Source organism: Euphorbia lathyris, chromosome 1 (assembly GCF_963576675.1).
Source record: "Euphorbia lathyris chromosome 1, ddEupLath1.1, whole genome shotgun sequence".
NCBI classification, from domain to species: Eukaryota; Viridiplantae; Streptophyta; class Magnoliopsida; order Malpighiales; family Euphorbiaceae; genus Euphorbia; species Euphorbia lathyris.
In genome coordinates, this window is record NC_088910.1 from 18,052,334 (window position 1) to 18,078,885 (window position 26,552).

At 33.3% G+C, this 26,552-nt stretch overlaps 2 protein-coding genes across 7 annotated transcripts; both read left to right on the forward strand.

Annotated features, from left to right (window-relative positions):
- Positions 1–1,293: 1,293 nt before the first annotated feature.
- LOC136219141 (uncharacterized) lies at positions 1,294–4,090 on the forward strand. 5 transcript variants are annotated; one of them, XM_066006652.1, is made up of 5 exons: positions 1,294–1,497; positions 1,568–1,665; positions 2,139–3,303; positions 3,441–3,502; positions 3,995–4,090. In XM_066006652.1, the coding sequence occupies exons 1-3, from the start codon at positions 1,322–1,324 to the stop codon at positions 2,198–2,200; spliced, it is 336 nt and encodes a 111-aa protein (XP_065862724.1). In that variant the 5' UTR covers positions 1,294–1,321; the 3' UTR covers positions 2,201–3,303; positions 3,441–3,502; positions 3,995–4,090. The 5 variants fall into 5 exon arrangements, with proteins under 5 accessions (XP_065862724.1, XP_065862584.1, XP_065862659.1 ...); XM_066006512.1 differs by lacking the exon at positions 3,995–4,090 and having other exon boundaries at positions 2,139–2,385; positions 3,032–3,303; positions 3,441–3,977; XM_066006587.1 differs by lacking the exon at positions 3,995–4,090 and having other exon boundaries at positions 2,139–2,215; positions 3,032–3,303; positions 3,441–3,977.
- An 11,959-nt stretch (positions 4,091–16,049) lies between these two features.
- Positions 16,050–20,910, forward strand: LOC136223452 (uncharacterized). Of its 2 annotated transcripts, none has more exons than XM_066011466.1 (7): positions 16,050–16,231; positions 16,335–16,451; positions 18,266–18,877; positions 19,548–19,687; positions 19,793–19,913; positions 20,367–20,507; positions 20,599–20,910. In XM_066011466.1, exons 1-7 carry the CDS (start codon positions 16,145–16,147, stop codon positions 20,680–20,682), a joined length of 1,302 nt encoding a protein of 433 aa, XP_065867538.1. In that variant the 5' UTR covers positions 16,050–16,144; the 3' UTR covers positions 20,683–20,910. The 2 variants fall into 2 exon arrangements, with proteins under 2 accessions (XP_065867538.1, XP_065867530.1); XM_066011458.1 differs by having other exon boundaries at positions 16,051–16,231; positions 16,332–16,451.
- The last annotated feature ends 5,642 nt before the right edge of the window (positions 20,911–26,552 follow it).

The window sequence follows — 26,552 nt, forward strand, 5'->3', positions numbered from 1 at the left end:
TTTCGATTCTGATTCCGTTTTTTCCCTCTGCTGCACCTTTTCGTTGTTCTCCACATTGGGAAGAGTAGTTTTTGAAGGAAACCCTTTTGGCTTTGTCTGATTCTTCGAAGTCTGTTGCTTTGCTGAACCCTTGGATTGATCCACCGAAACCCTTTTCCCAGAATCTAGGTTTGGTGCATCAGAAAATAGGAAAGAGTAATCTCTTGCTTCCTTAATCTTTTCAACTTTTTCCTTCTTGTTCATGGTGTATGAAGGCTTTGAAGACAACTTTTGAAACGAAGTGTTGGTTTCTCTATTCAATCCCTTCGCCAAGATTGTCACAGATGGCCCGAAGAATGAGCCGTAATCATCATTGCGGACAGAAATTACCTCGTTGCCATTCTCCAAAAGGCGCTTCTTTCTGTAGGCTTCCTTGAGTTTCTCTCTTAACCCCAGGTACTGCTGCTCAACCATGGCCATTGCTGCTTTAAAGCTTCGAAGTTTCCAAAACTATCGAAAAAGGAACTGTCTTTTGCTGCTGAAAATATAGAAAAAGGAAACTTTTTGCTCAAGTATCAGGGGATTAGGGTTTTTGGATTTGAATGTATATATATATATATAGGAGGAGGATAGTGTAATCGTTGTTGGATTTGAATTACTAATCCAACCTGTTTTTGGATTAGCCTTTGTTTGGGAGTTTGGAGGTTAATGGAGCCGAGAGTTAAAGGAGGTAATGGAAAAGGAAGGGAAGTGATGAAAACGAAAGTTAACAATTAACCTTCGTTTGGAAGTTTATAGGATGTAAATAAGGTTAAATGCTTAATCTTGTTTGAGAGTTTAAATATGAAGGGAAAGGAGGTTAAATTTACTCTCCAGAGATAAGAAATTTTAAAAAAAGTTTACGTTACTCCAATTTGGAGGTTAGACAGGTTAGAGGAAGTAAACATTTAATCCTATTAACCTCCATTTACTCTGAAAAAAATAACTTTCAAACAAAATTAACGTAATACTTAACCTTCAATTACTCTCATTTACCCCATCCCAGTTTGGAGGTTAGAGTTTGAAGATTATAAAAATAAACATTTAACCTCTTTAACCTTCATTTTCTTCCAGGATAATTACCTAATTGAATTACAATTCATAGTTAATTGAAACTCTTCCAAGTAGGACTAGATTTTCTGAAATATTATAATTAGTACACAAATAATAGTAAAAGAAATGGCAAAAATTAATATGATGCCACGTCATCACCAACGATAAACGGATGATGACAAGGGATCCCTTTTTCTTTCATTTTTTAGCAGGAAAAAAAAACCCCGCAGCTTTAGAGAGAGAGAGAGCAATGGCGGGAACTCTGAAAAAAAGCTTAATTTCTTGCGCTAATGATAATTCCAGAATTCAACTTCCCAACTCGAGGGTTCTTGTATTAGGAGGGTCGGGTCGGGTTGGCGGGTCTACTGCCATTGCTCTTTCCAAGCTTTGCCCAGAACTTCGAATTGTAATTGCTGGTCGAAACAGGTAATTAGCGGCATAATTGATTTATTTTTTTTTTTCTGTGCAATGGATAACTTTGAAATTGGAATGGCAGGGAGAAAGACGCAGGCATGGTGGCTAAATTGGGGGACAATTCTGAATTTGCTGAAGTCAACATTGATAGCTTAGCCTCATTGGAAGCAGCTTTAACTGGTTCAATACTTCTTCCATTAATTATATTACTGCTAAAACTTTATATTGCTCCATAGATTCTTGTTTTATAGTCTTTGAAAATGTTAGAATAAACAATTTGAGATAAAGTAGAGCAATTTTACTCTAACATCATCACAATTCATACAATTGAGGGCTTAATTTATGTGTTCACGTGTTCTGCTTTGTGGTTTGTGCGATTTCAGAATTAAGCTCGATAAGATCTTTGTGTTTCTTTACTTTTGTCCAATACGCGTAGAATGTTTTACAAGAATCCTGACTATATGAAATCCACACAATGCCACGTGAATATATATCTGAAATTGCCAATGTTAGGTTCTCAATTGTATCATTCATGTGTTATGGGTATTTTTATACTTTATCCTAATATATCTTTCAAAGTGGTTGATTTAAAAATCATAAATGGAAATTTGCTAATTGCAGTTGCACTAAATTGGTATGATTTTTGGGTGCAGATGTGGATCTTGTGGTTCATGCTGCAGGACCTTTTCAACAGGAAGAGAAGAGAGCAAGGTGAGCAAGGTGAGCAAAGGTAAACTATTATATATCTTAGGACTGTATTTTTCTCTCAAAAGACAGCATATGTTGATGTTTGTGATGATACAAGCTACGCGTTCTGTGCCAAATCGTTCAATAGTAAAGCTTTAGCTGCTAACGTTCATGCCATTACAACAGGCGCAATTTAGCCAGGGGTCAGCAATGGTAAGCCCACTGTGTTGTTTATATATGTAGTTGTGCTTTCAGCATCATTCGACATCGACCCACGTCATGAAAAACTCGAGGTTCCGAATGTGGAAGCCTTGCTATAATATTTGCAGTTGAACTGATCAGTTCTTGATGTTTAGGGCATATCTTACACATGAATTATGCAATTATATAGATTTTTAGGCGTTTCAGTAACCAAACCTAAGAACTCGGTTTTGTTGCCTGGACTGGACTCAATGACTTCAACAGAACCTTGCCCATATGTGTTTTTTTTTATTATTATAGCATAGATTCCTACATGGTCTTTGTTGAGAATGTCTCAAAATTATAACAGGCAGAGAAGTGCAGTGTTCTTGAAGCTATAATAAAACTTGCTGATACTTAAAAATTAAACTATTAAATACTCATAAAAACTAGTAAATTAATGCTTATATACATACAGAGAATATAAGAAAATATACAGAGAACAATGCTTATATAATATTGTATATATCATTTGCTATAATATTTTGTTCCATTGATCCCATCCCCAATTTTCTATCCTGTGCCGGAACATGGCTTGTAAGTTGTAGCTATGGAAGATCCATTCCTTTTTCTTCTTCCAATTTTTATCATGTCTTTATTCAGCTTCTGTCTTCTTTAGAGAGAGCTGCAATACAGAGGATTTCTCTGCTTCAAACCTGATGAAAAACTTGGCAGTGAGAAACCGATTCCATTGGAGGCCATTCAATGTTGAAGATTTTCATTTGTTATCATGTCACAAGACTATATTTCTTCAAATCGGTGCTTGGATGAGCTTGTGGAGATGATTCAATGTAGAGAAACAAATGGTCAGTCTGTTCTCCCAATTTTCTATAATGTGGATTCGTATCAAACGAAAGAGCAATGAGGTTTGGGGATGGTACAGAAATGGGGGTAAGTCTCCTTAATTGATGGTTGGAATTTTTGAGAATAATTGATGTGAATTTTCATTTTAATGGTTTTATATTTGTTTAGAAATTTCTGCAATCAAATTGTTTAGGTTAGAATTTAATTTCATTGTATTTTGCTAGGCGGCCTGATGAGCAGAAGTTAATTGAGAAAGTTGCCAATGGAGTCATATGCCTTCATCCAGGTGAGTTTAATGACTGATTCTCTCATTATTGGACATGGAACCATCAGATGTTCTTTTCCTAGGAATTCAGGTGGTAGATTCGTTTAAGTTAAGAGGACCTTTACTTTCGTCATTGTTGTTCTAAAAGGGTTGGTTGTCTTCGAGCATTTGGATGGGGTCTCAGACTTGCTATTCACCGAAGATAATTTGACATCTCAGTTTCAGTGTTTCGTGTTGATTAAACAGGATAAACTCACAAAATCACAATCTACCACTGCCTGATAATGTCATTGTCTAATAGATTTCGCAATGCACCAAACCTAGTAGAATTTGTTGTTGGTGATAAATGTAAATGCAAGTACTGCTTTTGGTATTCACTGTTCGCTTTTTTCTTGCTAATTAGATCAAGTTATGAATTTGTATTTCTTACAATCAAATATTATGTAGTGCGCTGTTTCAGAGAAACCAGAAATTGGAGAATCAATCAACCTTTGAAAAACTTGTATAATGCAGGTGTGCCATTTGTTTACTTGATCAAATTTCTGTTCCTGGAATAATGTACATAGAGTAGAGATAGAATCCGGAGACTTGTTAAGCTTGAGTAGTGTGAAAATGGAATTGAATGCAGATTTTTGTAGAATGTCAATTTTTTGAACTATAAATTTGAATCTGATGCAGTTTCTGAATTTTTTTTCTGAGCATTGAGATCTTAAGGTTAAATTTTCATTATGATTATGAACAGGACTTTGTTAGCAATGAAAAAGATGTGATTTGGAGAATTAAATAATGTCGTATATGTAAATCAAACTTAAACAATGTTGAGTCTGAAACTTTAGCTGGTGATGTAGAACAATCTGTAACTTTAGCAGATTATGGGATCCTGAATGACAAGTAGCAAACTTGTATGTTTAGATGTCAGTAACAAACTTGTTGTAACATATTCCTCAGGTCAGGGAAGTAGTATTGCTGAAATTGCTGCATTTTGTCTGTCTAAAACACAAAATTTAGGATTATTGCAGAAAAAGTTTATAATTCTATATCAAGAAATATATATATATATTTGAGTCCTCCAACATTTTGTTTACAAAAAGATCCACGTTTTAGTTTTGGTTTTAGTTTCCGTATGTTTTCATGTAAAACTGAGTAAATAAAAAAATATGAAAGTTACTCAAGAAGGATATGCAAATAAAATTCATCTTCTTACAGATATATTACAAATGTGTCTATACCTAAACTTATATTACAAGTGTCTATTGTCAATTTTTAAATTAATAGAATCAAAATTAAACTAGACTAGTATGTACGTGTTCATAAATGAATGCCTATGCTTCCTCTTTCCCATCTGTCTATGTCTACACTTCTCCAAACCATCTTCTCCTCTTTGCCATCTTCTCCTCTTGTTGTTGCTCATCTTCCTTCTTTCCACTCCTTTTCTCTTCTTGAGATATCTGTTTCAGAGGTCTTTTCTTTGAATTAGGTTGCTTTTCATCTACTTCCTTCTTCACATCCTCAAAATATAGGAAAGAGTATTCTCTTGCTTCTTGAATCTTTTTGATTTTTTCCTTCTTGCTCATGGAACACAAGTTAGGCTTTGTTGAATCTCTAGGTTTACCTATTCCACTATCTTTTCCACAAGGCAATGGCTTTATCCTTTTGGGGAAATCTAGTTTTTTGGAACCAATCATTGGGATTGGCTTCCAATTTTGGGCATTAGCAGGGATTTGTGGAATTGGGTTCATAGGAATAGGTGGAATTGGGTTTAAATTACCCATAGACTTCAATCCATTTTCTAAATGAAGCTTCTTTCTATATGCTTCTTTCAACCTCTCTCTCAATGCTTTATCATATACCATGGTTGTTTTTTTTTTTTTTGAAAAAGAAGAATATGTTCTTGAAAATATAGAAATAGTAAAAGAAAAAATTTCAAGTATAAACCATGTAAATGACTAATGTTAAAGAGATTACTATTTATATATAATGACTCTCTTTAGGATTACTCCTTTGATTTGACCTTTTAAGGCCAATCAGTAGTGTTCACATAGACATTAATTACCATATAAATTTGGTCAATCTACGTACATGTGAACACCACTGATAATGACTCTCTATAGGATTACTCATTTGACTTGTCCATGTGAGCATTATTGACTAGTATTCTTATTTATATATAAGGGCCATTTCATAGACATTAATTACCATATAAATTTGGTCAACCTATGTACATATGAACACCACTGATAATGACTCTCTATAGGATTACTCATTTGACTTGTCCATGTGAGCATTATTGACTAGTATTCTTATTTATATATAATGGCCCTTTCTGGGATTACTTCTTTGATTTTGCCTATTATGGTCAATCATTAGTGTTCACATAGACATTAATTACCATATAAATTTGGTAAATCCATGTGGATCCTGATGACCAAGTGGATTGACCATCAATATCCATGTGAAGACTACTAATTAGTATTATTATTTATATATAATGGCTATGATTACTCCTTTCATTTTAGAAGTGTTCACATGGACATTGATGACCATGTGAATTTGGTCAATCCACATGGTCATCAAGGTCCATGTGAACACTACTGTCAATCAAATAGTGTTCACATGGACCTAACATTCAGCGTTCAACACTTATAGTTCAATTTTACCTTGATTGCAGGTTTATTATATATATATATATATATATATATATATATATATATATATATATATATATATAGTTCAATTTTACCTTTGGAATTAATCAGGGAATAATCAGATTTTGTTATAAAACAAGGGAGATAATATACAATAGAATAATAACAATAGAGAGAGTAAGTGTATTCTTGTATTTCACATGTCCTTTTGCTTGTGTATATATTACATGAAGGAAACCTATATTTATAGGCTTATGAATATAGGTTACATAATAACATAAGTTATGTAGTTACAAACATTAAGGAATACATGGTTACAACCTTAATGAATGAAGAGTTACAACGTTTAAGGAATGCGGAGTTACGATGGTTATACTTATGGACATCCATTAATTTATTCATAACACTCCCCCTTGGATGTCCATTCATGCGAATAAGTAAATGCGCTTGGGGATGCTGCCTCATTAAAAACCTTACCAGGAAAACCCAGTGGGAAAAACCATGGTCAAGGGAAAAAGAGTGCAACACGCATTTACTCCCCCTCATGAATACATAACTAAAAATCTTTACAACGACGCAGTCCAATGCGATGAACTAACTTCTTGAAAGTAGCAGTTGGAAGCGCCTTGGTAAATAAATCTGCCAAATTGTCACTTGAACGAATCTGTTGAAAATGCACATCACCATTCTTTTGTAGATCATGGGTAAAGAAAAATTTTGGTGAAATATGCTTTATTCTGGCTCCTTTAATGTAGCATTCCTTCAGTTGAGCAATCCAAGCTGCATTATCTTCATATATTGTAGTCAGTGATCCTTCATCTGATGATCTACCACATGATTCTCGTATATGCTTGGTTAACGGTCTTTAGCCAAACACATTCTCGGCTTGCTTCATGAATAGCAATTAACTCAGCATGATTTGAGGAAGTAACTGTAATAGTTTGCTTCGTAGAGCGCCAAGATATAGTTGTACTTCCATATGTGAATAAATATCCCGAATCAATAGTTCCTTGAAGATAACATAATATATGTTTAATTCCATTCCAATGCCTTCGTGTAGATGCAAAGCTATATCTGGATAACAAATTGACAGAAAAAGCAATATCTGGCCTCGTATTGTTAGTAAGATACATTAGTGCACCTATTGCACTGAGATATGGTACTTCAGGACCAAGAATCTCTTCCTTATCTGTTCTAGGTCGAAAAGGATCTTTATCAAGTGACCGAACAACCATTATAAATAATTAATTCAATTAAATAGAATTAATAACCAAATAATTACATACCAACCATCAATCATATTTCAATCTCAATTATCATTAATAACAATAAATACTAATAGCACTTAGTTATTTATTACCACAAGCTTGACACATCAACCAACCAAACATGACAATTACAAGTTTAGCAATCAGATAAGAGTGAGCATATAAACAATAAAACCATGCATATAACTAACCACTTACGTTCATTACAAGCATAAAATTCAATTGCAATGAACATGTAAACAAGCAAACAAAGAACTATATACATAATTAACTATGATCAATTTGTAAGTCAAGACAAAATTTTGTCTTTCCAAGATCTTTCATCTTAAATTCCTTTTTCAAATAATCCACTACTTTTGGAATCTCTTCAGGAGTTCCAATAATATTCTCAAATAGGATTATATCACACGCGCGCATATTATTTCAGTCATAAAGAGATTTATTTAACTTTATGCAGTAATGTTCTCGAGAACTAGCTGCTTCTAGCAGTTTAAATCCTTCCGGGACTTTCATATAAATTTATTTAACTTTATGCAGTAATGTTCTCGAGAACTAGCTGCTTCTGGCAGTTTAAATCCTTCCGGGACTTTCATATAAATTTATTTAACTTTATGCAGTAATGTTCTCGAGAACTAGCTGCTTCTGGCAGTTTAAATCCTTCCGGGACTTTCATATAAATTTATTTAACTTTATGCAGTAATGTTCTCGAGAACTAGCTGCTTCTGGCAGTTTAAATCCTTCCGGGACTTTCATATAAATATCATTATCCAGTGGCCCATATAAGTAGGCTGTGTAAATCAAGCCCTTCTCTTGTTGCCAGACTTATGAGAAACCTAAAAGTAGTTGCATCCACCACAAGGAAGTATATTTCTTTATAATCAATTTTAGGTCTTTGTGAGAATCCTTGTGCAACTAAATGTGCTTTATATCTCACAATTTCACCATTTTCAAATCCTTTTTCTCATAAAGACTTATTTATGTCCCACTGGTTTTACACCTTTAGGTGTACGGACTATAGGTCCAAATACTTCTCTTTTTGCAAGAGATTTCAATTCTGTCTCAATTGCTTCTTTCCATTTTGGCCAATTATTACTTTGTGTACACTCTTCAATGGATTTTGGTTCATGATCCTCATCTTTATCCATAACATCAACTGCTACATTGCATGCAAAAATTTCATCGACGTCGATTTTATTTCGGTTCCATTTTATTCCAGACATGACATTATTGATTGAGATCTCTTCATTCTCAGGTACCTGAATTTCATTATTTGTCATGTGTATGGTCTCTTCAGGAGATCCTTCATTTCTATTTGGTTCCTCGGAAAAACCATTGCCAAATTCTGCTCCTTTTCTTTTCCGAGGATTCTTATCTTTGGAACCGATTGGTCTACCACGCTTCATGCGTCTGTGAGACTCATTAGCAGTCTGATGTTGTCCTTCAGAGACATCAATTATATTTGGAGCATTTATAGCTGGAATATGTGACTTGGTCACTCTCTTTGGGTCAGAAAATGCGTCTGGCAATTGATTTGCTAAGTTTTGTAAATGAATTATCTTTTGAACTTCAAGTTCACATTCTTTAGTACGAGGATCAAAATGAGACAGAGATAATTCATATTTCCAACTAATTTCCTTTTCCAGCTGTTTCTTTTCTCCCCCTAATGTTGGAAAAATTGACTCATTAAAATGACAGTCAGCAAATCGAGCCTTAAATAAATTTCCAGTAGCTGGCTCAAGATACTTAATAATTGATGGGGATTCAAATCCAACATATATTCTCATCCTCCTTTAGGACCCATCTTAGTGCGTTGTGGTGGAGCAATTGGAACATATACCGCACATCTAAAAACTTTCAAATGAGAAATATTTGGTTCTTGACCAAAAACCAATTGTGATGGGGAGAATTGTTGGCAGTTGATTTGCAATATTTTGCAAATGTATTATCTTTTGAACTTCAAGTTCTCATTGTTTTGTTCGATGATCTAAATGAGATAATGTTAATGCATTCCATGTAATATTTTTTCAACTTCTCATTCTGTCCCCCTGATGTTGGAAAAATTATTTCATTAAAATCTCTTCATTTGTAACAACTTCAGGTGTTTGCACTTCTTCAGGAAGTGTGTTTATATTAGTATCTACATCTTTAATAGATTCATTCTTATCATTTATCGAATTTCTTTTTCTAGGATTTTTTTATCCTTTGAACCAATAGGTCATCCACGCTTCAGGCGTGTTTAAGAACGATCATCATGTTTTTCTTCAGGAATTTCAATATGAATTGGTGCATTAACAGCTGGTTTTTGTTACTCATTTTGGGAGGTTTATATCCAACATATATTCCTAATCCAAAAACCCTTAGCTGAGAAATATTGGGCTCATGACCAAAAGCTAATTGTAATGGGGAATACTCATAATAGCTTGTTGGTCTAATACATATAAGTGATGTTGCATGTAAAATTTCACATCCCCATACAGATGTAGGAAGATTAGTTCACATAAGTAATGGTCTAGCGATTAATTGCATACATTTAGTAAAGATTCTACTAGACTATTTTGTGTATGAATATATGCTACAGGATGTTCAACACTTATCCTAATTGACAAACAATAACCGTTAAATGTTTGGAATATGAATTCACTGGCATTATCAAGAAGAATTGCGTGATGGTAATAAACATACATATGACCATCGAGTAGAAGCATCAATTAAAACCATAAAATACCTAAATGTTCCATATATATCGCCTTCAAGGCATTTGTAAAATGTTGGTGATTCAATTCCAATCTTACCCTTCGAGGGCCTTATAATTATTTTCCTTGCGAACAAGTAACACAAAATTATTCATTGCTTTGAAGAATCTTCTGGTTCTTCAATGGATGTCCATGTGCATTTTCTATAATTTTTCTCATCATTATAGAACTAGGATGACCTAGTCTATCATGTCAAATCTTATAAGTATGTGAATCGGTAAACTTCTGGTTTATAGTAAGATTTGCTCCAATTACGCTAATAAATGTGTAACACAAACTATATTATAAAGTATTAAAATTTTTCTAGTCCATATATCTTTCCTATAATTATATTTGTAATATAAAGTTACAGCCTCAATATGATATCCATTTCTGCGAATATCTTTAAAACTCCACAAATTTCTATGAGACTTTGGGAAAAATAATGAATTATTCATAATAAACTTCGTTTCTCTTGGTAAGACTATATTGGCTCTGCCGAAGCCTTCAACTAAATTTGTGTTACAAGATAGTACATTATATGTGAGAATCTCTTCAGGAGCATAGTATAGTAAAACTAGATGTTTGGTATAGTAAAACCAGATGCTTTGACGTATGACAGGTACGTGACCAATTTCCATTTGAACTCTAATTTTTATTATTATTTCTATCAAATTTATCAATTTGATTTTTCCACTACGAGTGGGCATCTGTATTTTATTCTTATAACCACAATAGGTATAATCATTACGAAGATTATATCCATGACATCGACCACATCCACGGTTTATTGTTTTTATTATCATATGGCGTTGCATTCACTTCTGGGAACACAATTGATCTAGTAAGACGAGACTCGTCATTTTTCATTAAAAACTCATTGTTTTGTTTTTCTACAAGCAGGAAAGAAATTAATTTAGAATACTTTTGAAGCCTTTCTCTTTAGATTGTTGCTACAGGAGCATATTAAATGCATGAAAGATAGAGAAACTTTTCTCTAACATAATTTAATGGGTAACATCATCTCCACATAATTGTAATTGATATGTAATCTTAAAATGAGCTGAATTATATGCTGTTACTGATTTAAAATTTTACAATCTTAATTTCTTCATGTCATAACGAGCTTTGAATAATAAAAACCAACTTCTAGTGGTCATATCTTTCTTTCAAAAATTTCTAAAACACAGATGAATTTTTAACAATTTAGATATTCACATATGGAAGATTTTATATGACTAAAGTATAATACAAATATGTGTATTAGAAATAAGATTATAATATGAAAGAAATTGAGATTGATCTAGAACTTATCTGGGATTAAATGGATGAACAAATCTGAATCTCTGAATCTTGAATCGCAAAACCTTGTTAATTTCAGGAATCTATCTTGCTCAGATGGTTAGGGTTTCATGCTGATAACGTGTTATAAAACAAGGGAGATAATATACAATAGAATAATAACAATAGAGAGAGTAAGTGTATTCTTGTATTTCACATGTCCTTTTGCTTGTGTATATATTACATGAAGGAAACCTATATTTATAGGCTTATGAATATAGGTTACATAAGAACATAAGTTATGTAGTTACAAACATTAAGGAATACATGGTTACAACCTTAATGAATGAAGAGTTACAACATTTAAGGAATGCGGAGTTACGATGATTATACTTATGGACATCCATTAATTTATTCATAACAGATTTGTATTTTTGTAATTTATTATTTATTAATAAATAAGTTATTATATAAATATAATTAAAACATTTATTATAATATCTAAAAATAATAATATAAAGTGATGTAATATAGAAAATCATACATATTTGTAACATATATTCTTTAAAAAATTTATTTAAACAACAATATTGTAACATAATTCACTAATAACAGTGTGATAATGTTAATCAATGAATTATAATAAGGTAAAAAAAAATAATAAACATTTTTTATTCTGATAATTGCCTCTGCGTTGCTTAGGCAGCCATAAAATGTCGAGGGGTAAAAAAGCCGTGTAGATGACCTGATCGGAAAAAATCATAACAGATTCTCTATTTTAAGCGCCTAGAGCATAGACAGTGCATGCGACCAGTTTTTAATACTAAAGAAAATGCAATAAAAACAAAAAAGAAGAAGATAAATTAGAAATGCTTTTACACTCGTAGTTATATATTTATTTCGAAATAAAAAAATATATAAAATTTATCTGCTAAAATTTATATATAGCTATATAGATTCTTGTTTTATCATCTTTAAAAGCCTTTCTTCCTTAGTAAAATCATGAAAGTATTTTCAGAATTACTTTAGAACAACAAAATTGGTATCAGATATCTTAAAGAAGTCTGAACTGTGTGTGAGAAAATAAGAATGAGTGCAAGCAGTCAAAGATAGACCTATTCATGGGCTGGATCGGGCCAAGCGTGATCAGGTTTTACGTCTAATTACTATGTCCAAATCCAGCCCATATCGCACTATATTTACATCAGACTCAATCGGGCTCAGCTGGACTAAAAAAACTATTCACAAGCCCGACCCGTTCCATCCACCTAATACATTTATATTAAAAGTTTTTTTAATATAACTTAAAATTAAATTGTTATTATAAATAATAAAAATTCACATATTCAATTATTATTATAAATAAAAAAAAATGTAACAAACATATACTCCCTCCATCCCATTATATAAATTGTTTTGGTTTTTCAAAATTTTATAGTCTAGTTTTTTTTGGTTAAGCATTGAGTTTTTTGTCTTGGTCTATGTGGTTTTGAACATTCCATGTCTAACCATTATATGAAAGAGAATTTTTTCTAAGTTAACCAATGTAAATTCACTAATTTAATTCTATATTGATTGTATTTTTAAATTTGTGTGAAAAATTTTAGAATGACTTATATCATGGGACGGATGTAGTATTTATAAACGATAATTTAATAAATAAGAGTTTGCAAACACGTAATTTTGTAACAAAAGATCATTCTACTTACCATAACAAAAAAAAAAAAAATTCAATTTGTGGTAGTTTAAAAACTAGTTGATAAGAATGTATAAATTTCATAGAGTGAGGGCGTGAAAATTGAATTATTAAAACTAACGATATAAATATAAATAAAATATTAAATGTAATTAAATTATATAGAATTATTTTATATTTCAGGTCGGGCTGGACTAGACTTGGGTTTTGAAATAAATCCCAAACTCAACCAATTTTAAGTTCGGGCTTTTACAGGCTCGGGTCGAATCGGGCTAAATGCTAAATATACATGTCCAAATCCAACCCATAAAATGCAGGCTTGAGCGGACCAACGGGTTGATGAACATCTCTAGTTAAAGAGAAGATGGTAGAAGGGAATAACTTTGCGCAACCAAACATTCCAAAGTTCGATGGAGATTATGACCATCGATGGAAAATATTATGAAGTCGAAGGAGTGCTAGAATGTCATAAAAATGTTTTTGTTGTACCAGAGTCTGAAGAAACGTTATCCACGGCTCAAAAGAAAGCTCTTGATGAAACAAGTTTGAAAGATCTTAAAGCCAAAAACTATGTTCAACTCAATTGACAAAACCATTCTGAAAACAATCACTGAAAAGGAGACATCCAAACAGGGGTCAAGTACATGAATATCATAATTAAGTACAAAATTATAACTAAGTCCATATTGCCAAACTTAATTCTTAATATGTCATTATTCTCTATATATTATAATTTTACAGCATAATTTAAAAATATTAGACTCCAATTCATAAATCATAAACCCTAGAAAATATATTCTAGGCTTCTAATTTATAAATTCTAATCCTTAAAATATATTAAAAGTACCGATTTTAGTAGTTTGATATAATCCAAAATTATGACTTGACATACTTGTAAATAGTTTTTGAAAGATGAATGTGTGTGTAATTTTCCCTCCAAACAACTATAAGACTCCATGAAAACAAACTACCAAGGGAATGCTAGGGTTATACATGATGTTTTGATTCGATCCATATATATTAATTTGTTTTTTTTATCAAATATACTCTTATTTATTTTTTTAATTATTATTAATTACATTTTTTTCTACTAAAAAGACATTTATCATGAAACGATAAGAGTACATTTTTTTAAACTTCCCCCGTTGTTATTTATTTCTTATAAACAATTGTGTTCCATAATGATTGGGTTAGGGCTGTAAATGAACAGAGCCGCTCATGAGCAGCTCGGTGATCGGCTCGATTTGTAAATGAGCCGTTCGTGAACACGATTTACTAGCTCGGTTCGTAAACAAGCTAAGCTTGAGCAGGCCAAAGCTTGACTCGAAAGCTCACGAGCAGACTCGATTAGAACATTTATGAACAAATTTTAGTTTTGTAGAAAACTATATAGTTTTGTGTTAGTTCACAAATATCTAAGCTTAATATTATTTCATTTGCTATTAGATGAGTTTGTTCACAAACATAATAAATGAGTAATAGACGAACTATTTATAAGCATCTTGTTTATTTATTCACGAACTTTGCTTGCGAGCTTGTTTATGTACACAATTAAAGAGTTATTTGTGAGCAAACTTCACAAATATAATTAACAATTTACTCAAAAACAATTCATGGTTAGATAATTTTCTTAATGAACCAAGTCCAAAAGAGGATTTTAGGCTCGAAACAAGCTCGAAGCTCGACTCAAGCTCGTTGAGCAAGCCAAAGCTCGGCTCGGGCTCGGCTCGTTAATTTTATAGCAAGCTCGGCTCGGGCTCGAGCTCGTTAATTTTATAGCGAGCCAAGCTTGAACAGGCCAAAGCTCGGCTCGGCTCAGCTCGGCTCGATTACATCCCTAGATTGGGTATATTAAATTGGTCTAAAAGGAGATAAAGCTTTTCTTCTTCAATAAGAGGTGAATTGGGCATCTGGAAAGGGAAAATAACCGACTGTTTCCAAAACTCTGTTCTCATTCATGTCACTCACACCAAAAAAAAAAATCCTTAATTTTGTGTGCGAGTTCTCCTAATCAACATAATATCTTATTTTAAATAGTTTAAGATTTTTGTGTGTGAGAGTGATAAAGACGGAGACATGATTCCGGGATCGAAAGTATCATACTCAAAGTCACTAAATGGAAAGGAAAGATTCAAAATTTTAAATTTGAGATAATATATATTTTAGTTAATGTTTATAGTAAGAACGTACATTTAGTATTTTCGTAAAAGATAATACAATTTTAAATATAGTGTTTATCTGTTTGTCCAATTTCAAGCATAATTAACAAAAAGATATGTTTTTATGAGTAATTTCATGTTATGGTCATTTTTCAACCTCCAGCGTTTCGGCCATCCAATAAGGCTTGTAGCTGGAAATCTTCTATCAATGAAAATAACATATTTTTTTATTAATTAGACTTGAAATTGCACCAACTGATAAACGTTAGACTTCAAATTACATTATTAAATCTTCTCTCTTCAAATAACAATATTACTTTATCCCTATAAACTTTAACAGTCAATGTTCTTGAGGAAAAAATTACATTAAAAATCGGATTTTAGTTTTTATTTATATTTATGAAATTCATTTTTATGTATTTTATCAACACACGATTTTAAATCTTAAAATATCATAATATCATAACTTTAATTTTGTTTTTATCGATTTTTCAGTTAGTCACTTATAGGGAAAAAAACAGTTTTAAAAAAAATCCATCAAATTTAACATTTTAATAAATTTATTTAAAAGAATAAGACACTTGTAAATAATTTATCAATCCTGACTATCGCGGTAAATTTATCTGAAGTTTCGGTTTTTTTTTTTTTCCCTTCAACCTTTAAACAGCCTTGTTTAGCCCAATAGAAAAGCTCGAAACTTGGCAGTCAAATTTCAACAAATCTGTACCCATTTTCAGTGAAAGTTGAGGCCCAACTCAATCTCCAGTTCTTTTCAGTTCAGTCCAACATCGAACCGTTTCTTTTCAGTTTTCCCTTTTCCCCCTCTGCCGAACCCTGAGCGAAGAGGAGAAACCACGACGCTGCATACTGCTGCTTTGCTCAATGGGCGCCGAGAACAAGCCAAATTCTTCTGCAACCGCCAATTTAAACAACAGCAAGAAGAGGAAGCAGCACTATCGTCCCAACAATGTAATTTTTCTCATCTAGTCTCTTTCACTGTTTAGTTGCTTAGGTAATTCTTACTGCGCTTCTTTCAATTGAGGGTTTTGCGTTTTTATGTATTAATCAGAAGGCTGTGAAGAAGAAGGGTGCTTACCCATTACGCCCAGGAGTTCAGGGCTTCTTTATAACTTGTGATGGTGGCAAAGAGCGGCAAGCTTCTCATGAAGCTATCAATGTTATTGATTCTGTATGTTCTCTTAATTTTGTGGAAGGGAATTGTCATATCTTTGGTTACTTTGCTGATAAACTTTTAGTTTTTGTTTTTGTTTTTGTTTTTGTGGAGTTATGTCTAGAATACTATTTACTTCGGTTTTCCTAATTAAAACAGGAATTGGAAATTGTGAATCTAGGAAAAGGATTATACTATTGGTCTATATAAGCAAGGGTTGTTTGCTTATTTATTTGGGCGGGGAGTTTTGGAGTTTGTGCTCTTGAAATTTGCATATGTGTGCTTCGGATGCAATCGGGTTCCATAGGATTTCAGAGTTAGGACTTGGATAAAAGATGTGATCCGATTTTCCTATTACTAATGAATTATGTGCTCCTCCTCACCTATGGTTGTAGTCAAAATAGCCGAACTATGTAAATATCTTGTTCTTGTGATTGCATATTTAATTTCTTGTTTCGCCTATGAAGTTAATTATAATCAAGAACGCTATCCAATTCCTAACAGTTTTCTTATCAAGCTGTACTCTTTTTGATTTGGGATCTTTAAGTGGATAAGAATGGATAAAGGATGTGATTTCCTTATGTTTTACCAATTTTCTGTTACTACTAAATTATATGTTTCTCCTTCTCTTATGGAGCTAGTCAAAATAGATGAACTATGTAAATCTCGTGTTCCTGTGATTGTATATTTAATTTCTTGTTTCGCATATCAAGTTTATTATATATCTACAACTGATCCAATGCCTAACAGTTTTCTTATCAAACTGTACTCTTTTTGATTTGGGATCTTTAAGTGGATAGTGAATAAGAAATTAAAGAAAAAACAGTTTAGATCTTAATGGTTAACTATGTATAACACTGGAGATAATAAAGCTGAATGTGATTTGGAGGAAGTGATGGAAACTTAGTCTAACTTGGTAAAGTTGAGGTCCGTCCATGATTACGAAAACTTGATTTTTTGACTGGATAGTGTGATGGCCAGAATAGATATAAGATGGATATGAATGTCCCTAAATGTGATTCCCATAGTTATCAGGCGCTAGGCTTCAGGCATGTTGCTTGAGAAGCCAAAAGATAAGCTTTGTTCAAGAGACACGTGTCTAGGTGCAGTTTTATAAGCCAACCAATTGTTTTAGGGCTTCAAGTTAGAAAGTGGTTGTTTCAATCTCAACTCTCCCTATATCATCTATAGTCGAAGAAAGTGCTTATCATACTAGAGTAGGAAATATATTATGAGTACCTCTACTTTCAAGTGCTAGGCCTAAGCCAAATGAGAAGGCTAAAGCACCATCTTCTAGAGTTTGAGAAAGAACTCCTATAGTCCTTACAGATGAGGAGGAAAAAGAATCTTGCTTTGTAGATGACTACCTTGAAGATAAAGAAGATGAGATTGAGAATCTTAAAGATGAATTTGATTTTGGAGATTGATGACTTTGACGAGTGATGAATATGGACTATGAAAAACTTTAGTCTTGATGAAAAGTAGTTATTAGACTATTAGTTAATTGACTTAGGTTGGTCGAACTTTAGTCATTAGATTCAAAATCTATTATTGTGAATTATGATTATGGAAGAGTTAATAGTTAATTTGGATTTTATATCATGCTAGAATTTATGATTAAGATTGTGGATAATTGGATATGATTTAGTATTTAAATATCCATTTGCATTTTAAAAATGCTAATTGTTGTTGTTATTTATTATTTTTCTTTAGTGCGCGTTGTGTCACTCAGGCAAGTGCCTGCGCCTTTAATGGTTATGGTTAACACTTTGTTTTTACTTATTAGATTATGGTCTGCTCATTAGTTACTAGCATTTTATGTTCTCTTGCAGTTCTATGAAGAGTTAGTCCATGGAAAGGGTTCGTGCGGGAAGCTTGCAGTGTCGCAGGATAAACCTTTGAATAAAAAGATCAAGTTTGTATATTCTGATGAAGAAGAAGAAGAAGAAGATCACAATGATGCTAATAAAGATGATGAGGAGGATAAGGAAGGAGAAAAAAAGTCAGATACCAAACATACTGATGATCGTGATGATGCTAATAATGATAAAGAGGAGGGTGAGGAAGGAGAAAAAAAGTCAGATACTAAACACACTGATGATCGCGATGATGCTAATAAAGATGAAGAGGAGGATGGGGAAGGAGAAAAAAAGTCAGATACTAAAGACACTGATGACGCCAAAACTGAAATTGTGAAAAATGAGAAATTAGATGATCCTATTATGGAGAATGTCTGCCATGGAGATCAAACAGAAGAAAAAAGTAATGATAAAGATAATAAGAGTGGTAAAGATCCTGAAAATCAAACAAGAGAAGTGAAGGAGCCACCGGCAAAGAAGCAATGCACAGAAGCTTGTGTCTCAGTTCCTGTTGTGCATGTTGAGCAGAAATCCATTGATAAACTTATTGAAGATGAACTTAAAGAACTTTGCGATAAGAGTAAGGTATATATCAATCATAATGTTTCTTTTTCCGCATCATTTCATGTGCTTCCATGTTTCTTTGTGAAGATCAATTTGTTGTGGGTCCTAATTACTTCCTATGCGGAATGATAGTGAATATAGGAGTAAAAAATAAACCCTCAATTTTAGTGTTACTAACATGATGGCCTATGAACTTCAAAACCGGACACTGAACTTTCACATATACTAACATAAAAGTCCAAAATGAATGTTGACCAGTGTAAATACCGGTGTAAATTCCCGGTAAATCACACTCTTTTGTTAATGGGCTATTATGTTAGTAACTCCAAAGTTGAGAGGCCATGTGTGTGATTTACCGGCAATTCACGTGGTCCACCGGTATTTAGTCTGGTCAACATCAACTTTTATGTTAGTATATGTCAAAGTTCATGAATTTCTATGTACGGTTTTTGAAGTTCAAGGGCGATCATGTTAGTAACACGAAAGTTGAGAGGTCGTGTGTATTTTACCTGTGAATATAGTCACTAAGTTATTACTTACACGAATATGTATTCACAATAAACTCATATGCTCAGGAATTTGTTCTTTTATATATTTTTGCATACACATCTCTCTGATTCTCTGATTTGGTTGGGTTTTACTCGGTTTTTAGTATAGAACTGACTATTCTTTATATGTCCTGTTTGACCAGAGGCGATTTTTTAGCCTTGATTCTGGTTGTAACGGTGTTGTCTTTATTCAAATGCGGAAGGGAGATGGAGACCCTTCTCCTAAAGATATTGCACAACACATGATGACATCTCTTGCATCTACAAAGAAACACATGTCAAGGTTTGTTAATGGTGCATAGTGAGAAGCAAATGGACCGAACTTAGGCGCTGTAGAAAGTTAAGATCTCATTTGTTTCTTGTGCTAAACTTTACCATTTCCATATAGGTTCATCTTAAGAGTGTTACCTGTTGAAGCTTCTTGCTACTCTTCAGAAGAGGAAATTTCAAAAGCAATGGAACCTATTGTGGCGAAACATTTTCCTTCGGATTCACAAGATCCACACAAGGTAACCATCTATTTCACCATCCTCCGCCTTACATTTTTATCGATTCATAAGAATGCATAATGAGCATACTAAGAGACAGTTTCTGATGGTTTAAAAATTCGATAAAATACCAATACGCTGATTGAAAAGCTATGGTACCTATACTGGCGAAATATTTTCCTTTGGATTCACAAGATCCACACAAGGTAACTATCAATTTCACCACCATCCTTTTTCGCCTTACATTTTATCGGTTCATGAAATTGCTGCAATTCTTGTTTTTTCGCTGGAAGGAACATGAAATTATATTTTAATCAGCATACCGATGTTTTATCGAGTTTTTACTTATAACCAAACCATCAGACGCTGTCTCTTGGTGTCATGTATACTATCTGTGGACTGAACCGAGCTGCATTTGAAACCTGGCTAAGCTTGAATTGAATTATGTAACTTTATTTGTTTGTATGAATGTAGTTCGCAGTACTGTATGAAGCTCGTGCAAACAGTGGTATTGAGAGAATGAAAATAATAAATGCGGTTGCAAAATCTGTTCCTGGACCACATAAAGTTGACCTTAGCAATCCTGATAAGACAATTGTAGTTGAAATTGTGAAGGTAAGTACAACTACACTGGTCAAGAAGCATGTTTTTCGTATTTTCTTCAGTAAAAATTATAACGTGTCTGCTTCCTCTGTGACTTTGGCAGACTGTATGTTTGATTGGGGTTGTTGAGAAATACAAGGAGTTGGCCAAGTACAACCTTAGGCAGCTCACATCACCACAACAGTAGATAACTATGTTGCTGGGACAAGGAAATGGACACCGAGAAACGTAATTTCTAAAACATAGCCAGGAAATAGAAATGAAAACGGACACGAAAAACAGAAACGCTACTGAAGATGAGTCTTTCTTGGACATTTTGAATCTATTTCTTTTTGGTATTTTGCTGTTAGTTAACCTTTACTATATGCTTTCACAACTGATCTACAGCTTTCCTCAATTAGTTGGCTTTCTTAAAGTTGTTCATGGACTTGCTAGCCTTTCCAATAGGTTTGGACATACATATTTGATATTTGATGGACCGAGCTGGGCTGACCTTGGTAATTAGTTTCCTTAGCCTGGCCTAAACCGACCCAAGCCCGATGTGAAAATAGTACAGGATGGGTTGGGCTTAGACAAAATATTCATATGTCAAGTCTGGTTAGGCCTAACCCTGACCTCAACCCGACTCGACTCAGTTCATGAACATGTCATCTGTTGTCTATATTTGTTTTCTTCCCCACTAAATGTGTTGAAATTGGACCAGTTGTTAACTCCATTTGGCACTAGGCTGAAGATTATTACTTGGTTACATTCTTGATCTTCTATTAGATTTTTATTTAATAGATTCTTAGTGCCCTTTGGGAATTGCTTTCTTAAAAACTGAAAAAACCGTTTTTAGGTAAAGCTACATTTTGTAGCTTTTGAAATAAAAATAGCTTTTACAGTTTATCAGAAAAGCTTATATTGATTTTTTCCAGTGGTATAAAAGTCGTTAGACGTTAGTCGGATGGACAAGACCCTCGAAGATTAATGGGGATTAATCGGATTTGTATTTTTCTATTTTTTAGATTTCTATTCCATCTTCCCTTTGGACAAACAAAGTTTTCCAAAATTGAAATATTATGAACTAATCTGATGTTTCAGAAGATCCTCAAATACATTTTACTAATTTATCTTTTTACTAATCCTTATAATATACACAAATGTGATTCTTTCATCACCAGAAGTATGAGATCTATAATCTCCACTGGAAGACTTCATGCTAAAGAATATGTTCAAACTTTAAAGATTGACCGATGCTTCTTTTAAAGTCACAAGTACATAACAACATGTCACTTTAGAGATTCCTATTTCTTTCATTTCCAAATGGAAACAAGAAGGATACTTTCATTTTCATCTTGGACCATAATTCTTCCTTTTCATGTTAGAAAATGTCTTCGAGTTACAACAAGGGGGAAACTTGTTGGACACTAGGTTTCTTAAGTTTGAATATGTTATCATTGGTACTATTTTAAAAACATTAAATGTTGATAACATAGTTGTTAACTTTTTCTCCAAACTTCAATTCGCCACACGATCCTAATCTTTCTTCACTTTCAAGATTCAAGTATAGCTAATTGGTGCTGAACAGATCTTTATAGTTGTTGCAGTAAGAATTCATCCCCAAATGATTTACAGACTTCAGAATCATGCCTAAGATATGCTTACACAAGGCCTGTTCCTGATTGCTAAAGAAGATGATAATCCAACTATAGTTCAGATTTCTTGGCAAATCTCCATAGGTGAGCTTGTTTAGTTGATGCTTCTTGAATGACTTACTAATAAAAAAAATTATACTAGGTTCCTCAACTTGTCTAAACAACTCCTTCCTCTTTTTAGATTACTGTGGACAAACTGACTAAGACAATGTTTCAACCAACCAGATACTCCTTTCATCAATTTAGGATAATCTCTCCTACCTTTTTCCTTAGAGAAAAGAAAGTTCATATTCACAGTATGGACAGTAAATTTATGTTTCAAAAATAGAGGCTAACTTTATTTGGGATGTTCTTAGCATTGGGATGTGTGATCCTTCTTGCACTTAGCATTGGGATGTGTGATCCTTCTTGCACTTGTGAAGAATGTTTCTATGATTCCTATCATGAACATTCCTTCCAGAAAAAAAGGAGTTTGTTATCCTTTCCCAACTAGAAATGAAGTTCTTATATTAAGCACCGGGTCTTCCATGTCACTCGGAGGACCTCCAATTCACATTTGGACACGTGTGTTGTGGCCCCATGTAATAATTAAAATAGTGGGACCTCTTATAATATATATGAGTCCATATTACACGTGTCAAAATATGTATGAGAGATCCTCCATTTGACATGGAAAACCGGGTACTTCTAATAATTTGCCCTAGAGATGATGATGATGCTTCCTAGATTTGAATTCGTTAAAGGAGAAAACAATAAAAGAACCTCAGTTCAAGGCTTCTCCAGCATATCTTAAACCTCTTGTTATTTACAACATGTACTTAAGATCACAACATGTACTTAAGATCGTTGCAACAATAAAAAAAAAGTGATGTGGTATGAATACATCACTTACTTTCTTCTTTTACCCAAACAGATCAATTCCAAAACCAAAACAATATCTTCTCCATATATCCTTTCAACCATTGTAATTAATATTGGCCATTTAGAAGAACCAAAGCCTTTTGAGTATGTTCTTAATTGGAAGGCTAACAACGCCATAGTTGAAAATAGCTACCTCCAAAAAATTGATCACAAGATGCATCATATGGTTTCCTCACTCTCATATTTCTCAAAAAGTTGACTCTTTGATTGAGTTCGCCTTCAAGATGCAAAAAGACTTGACTCATCAGATCTAAAGGCTTAAGAACACTCTTCGTGCTTTCATTAACGAAAAGAAATTTGGTTAAGAATTCAACCTGAAAGAAACCGAGATCAGGTGGTTAAAACAACAATTAGCACAAGTGGAAGGTGATCTAGCAAAACGTCGATCATCGACTACTCTCCCAGAATATCATGATCCTTTTTTCAAGTTTTCTCACCATATTTCACCTTTTTCGCATCATACACAATCTTATAATCCCTTTCAGCTAATCTATGAACAACTTCATCAAGCTCCACCTAAAAAGGTTTTATATCCTCCTGGTTCATTTGAAGAAGATTCTCAAAAGCAAAAACACCCTAGACCATCTTAAGACAAACAATCTATGTCTTCTCATATGGCTTCAACCATTAATCACTTGACTCCATTTCTAGAACATTATTTACACTTTTAAGAAGAAATGTCTGATGACTTTTCCTTAGAACCTGATGCTCATATGGCCGATATCTCTTAAATACTCACAGATGACGGGTAAGATTCTTCTAGACCAGCATCTGGTCCTTGATTACATTTAATCGTCTTCCTCCACATCGATGGAAAAACCATCTCTATGAAAATGCAACATGGATAGATTTACAGGCGGCCCAAATGAGACGTTACTATAAAAGAGGTTCTCACTAAATTTCTCTCCAAATGTATAGGCAATCTTCGAGAATGGTACCAAGGTCTTGGACAATAAAAAATGGATCCTTTCTTAATCTTTCAACCTCTAGTAATGCTCTTGGAGAAATTTATCAACAGTTTATTGGTGATCCAAATACCAGGTTCAAATGAAACAAGAGTTCTTTGATATGAAATGTGACTCTGTAAAGAAAAAGGGTCTTAATTTTCATCATCAAAGAATGGTTAAAAGATATTTATGCTTCATCGGTATAATGATCTAGAAGGTCATGATTACAACATCTCATTACAAGCGTTGGCAGATTCTTTTCTAAGATTACTATTGGAGAAAGTGTGTGAACAATGATGCCTTTTCAACAATATCCTTGCCTAAAAAAATATTGCACAAAAATCTTGTAATAAATCTTATATGTAGATCAAATGTAAGGATAACATGAGTGATTGCCGCTCTTTAAAAAAGTACCATCATAAAAAGATCCTTAAATTCTTCTATTCATATCCAAAGTCCAAGCGATAGAAACGATTCAAATTCTTCATGAAAAAAAACTAGCAGGATTAAATGAAGTAGTGGATCCTACAGTCTTGAAGATGTAGATGTTGAATCTTTCTATTCCAAACCATCGAAATCTTTCCTCCTAAATATTATACATATTCTTCCTCTTCAAAATGTTATAATGATTACCTTTCAGTTTGAGATGATTTGGCTCCTATCTATTCCCCACAGTCATATTCATAAAAATAAAATAAATAAATAAAAAAAGTCTTATTCCCACCTATCTTTTGGTCAACATTCACCTCCTACCATTCAAATATTACTTACCCATTTGTATTATAGGCCTTTTGGATACCGGAACCCAAATACAATGGTTAGTCTATCCATCTTATTTAATACCTCTTGAAAAACCCATTATGAATATTTTAAGGCCGTGAATGGAGAAGTGTTTTCCACCACCCTCGGATCTAAGAGGTCCATTGGAATCCAATTCTTTCCAAACTATATTATTTGAGTTAAAGTCATTGACTTCTAGATAAATACATCTTAGTTGATTTTGCTGTCTATAAAAATAGCATAAATCATACAGAACCCCCTAAAATACCATAACATGCCCTTTATTTTTTCTTAATTGGAGAGGATGTTGACTCGTGAGGACCACTCGCCTTTTGGTTGACTTTCTATTTGCAATGTGCCTTTTCTTTTTATAAAAATTTGCAACGTGACCTTTTGGGATGATATTTCAAAGAAGAGGCAGTCATCAGATATGGATTGAGAGTTTCATATACTTGGTATATGTGCGCATTTTACCTATACCCATACCTTTTCTATTTATGCTTATGATAGCGATTACACTATGCTATTGGTGCTTCTTTCGGTAAAACTGGTTGCATGAGTTTAGAGAAGCTATTGCTAAACATGTTATAAGAAGGGGTAAATTGTTTTGAAGGAAAAAGCCATATTGTATATGAGAGGCCAACTGAAAGGTGATTGGTCAAAATTTTCTCTGATTGAGGAAAAATAAGGGGCACGTTATGTCATTTTCAGGGAGTTGGAGTGGCTAATAGGTTGTCCTTTATGTTCGGAGGGCAAAGTGACCAAAATAGATAAATTTAGAAGGCTATGTATGGTTTAGGCCATAAAAGATCCTTTATGAAGGAATCTAGTTCAAACGACAGTTAAAGTTCTATACATGTGTCCTTGAGCTATACTCTTTAGCAGAAATTTTACTAAACTTTTAACATATTACAAAGCTTTTTTATAATCATGTACTCTCTCATCCTTTTTCACTCAGGAAAAATGAAAATTTCTTCATCAAGTTACCTTTTAAACTTAACAAGAATATCAATCCTACCAAGGCGACACATCAAGTATGACCACTTCTAATGTTCTTTCTAGCTAAATAAGAATGTGCTCAACCATTGCAACAATGCTTGATAGAGCCGACCACATCACCATGGACTTATCAAACATTTTATGTTAAGAAACAATAAAAAATAATTCGTGCAAAGAAAATACTTGTCATTCATTTTATTCTTCTGGCATTACGGCTTTTACCACAATGATGCTGTCCATAGATCAAATTATTTCATGTATTGGATTTCACTTGATTGTCTACGGCTCCATTACGTGTGCTCGGGGTAGAAGTTTTGTATAAATGTATCGCCATGCTATTAAGTATTTTGACTTAAGTTCTTTTCTTTCTAAGAGGTGGAATAGAATAACCCGGTTGAAGCATAGTGATCATACGCTTGTAATGCATTGTATGTCCCATAATAGGTCTCATGGCTATTCATAGCTATTACCTTGACACCAAAGAAGAGTTCGACCCAATGCTTTATTTCTATCCTAGTTGATCCTGATTTGACATTAAAAGTATATTGATTTTTTCCCAATAACCGAATACTTTTGTCTGTAAATACTGCATATTTGATTCCATCCATAAATCTATTTTATTCCCTATGAATTCTAGTCTCAATAAGAATACTAGTTCTTACTGTTCATATGGTATGATATGAATATACCACAGCAATTCGTTATGTATGGATGATGAGATTCCATTGATACAGAGCCAATTCTAATAGACTTATTGGAGGGTCCCATTGGCG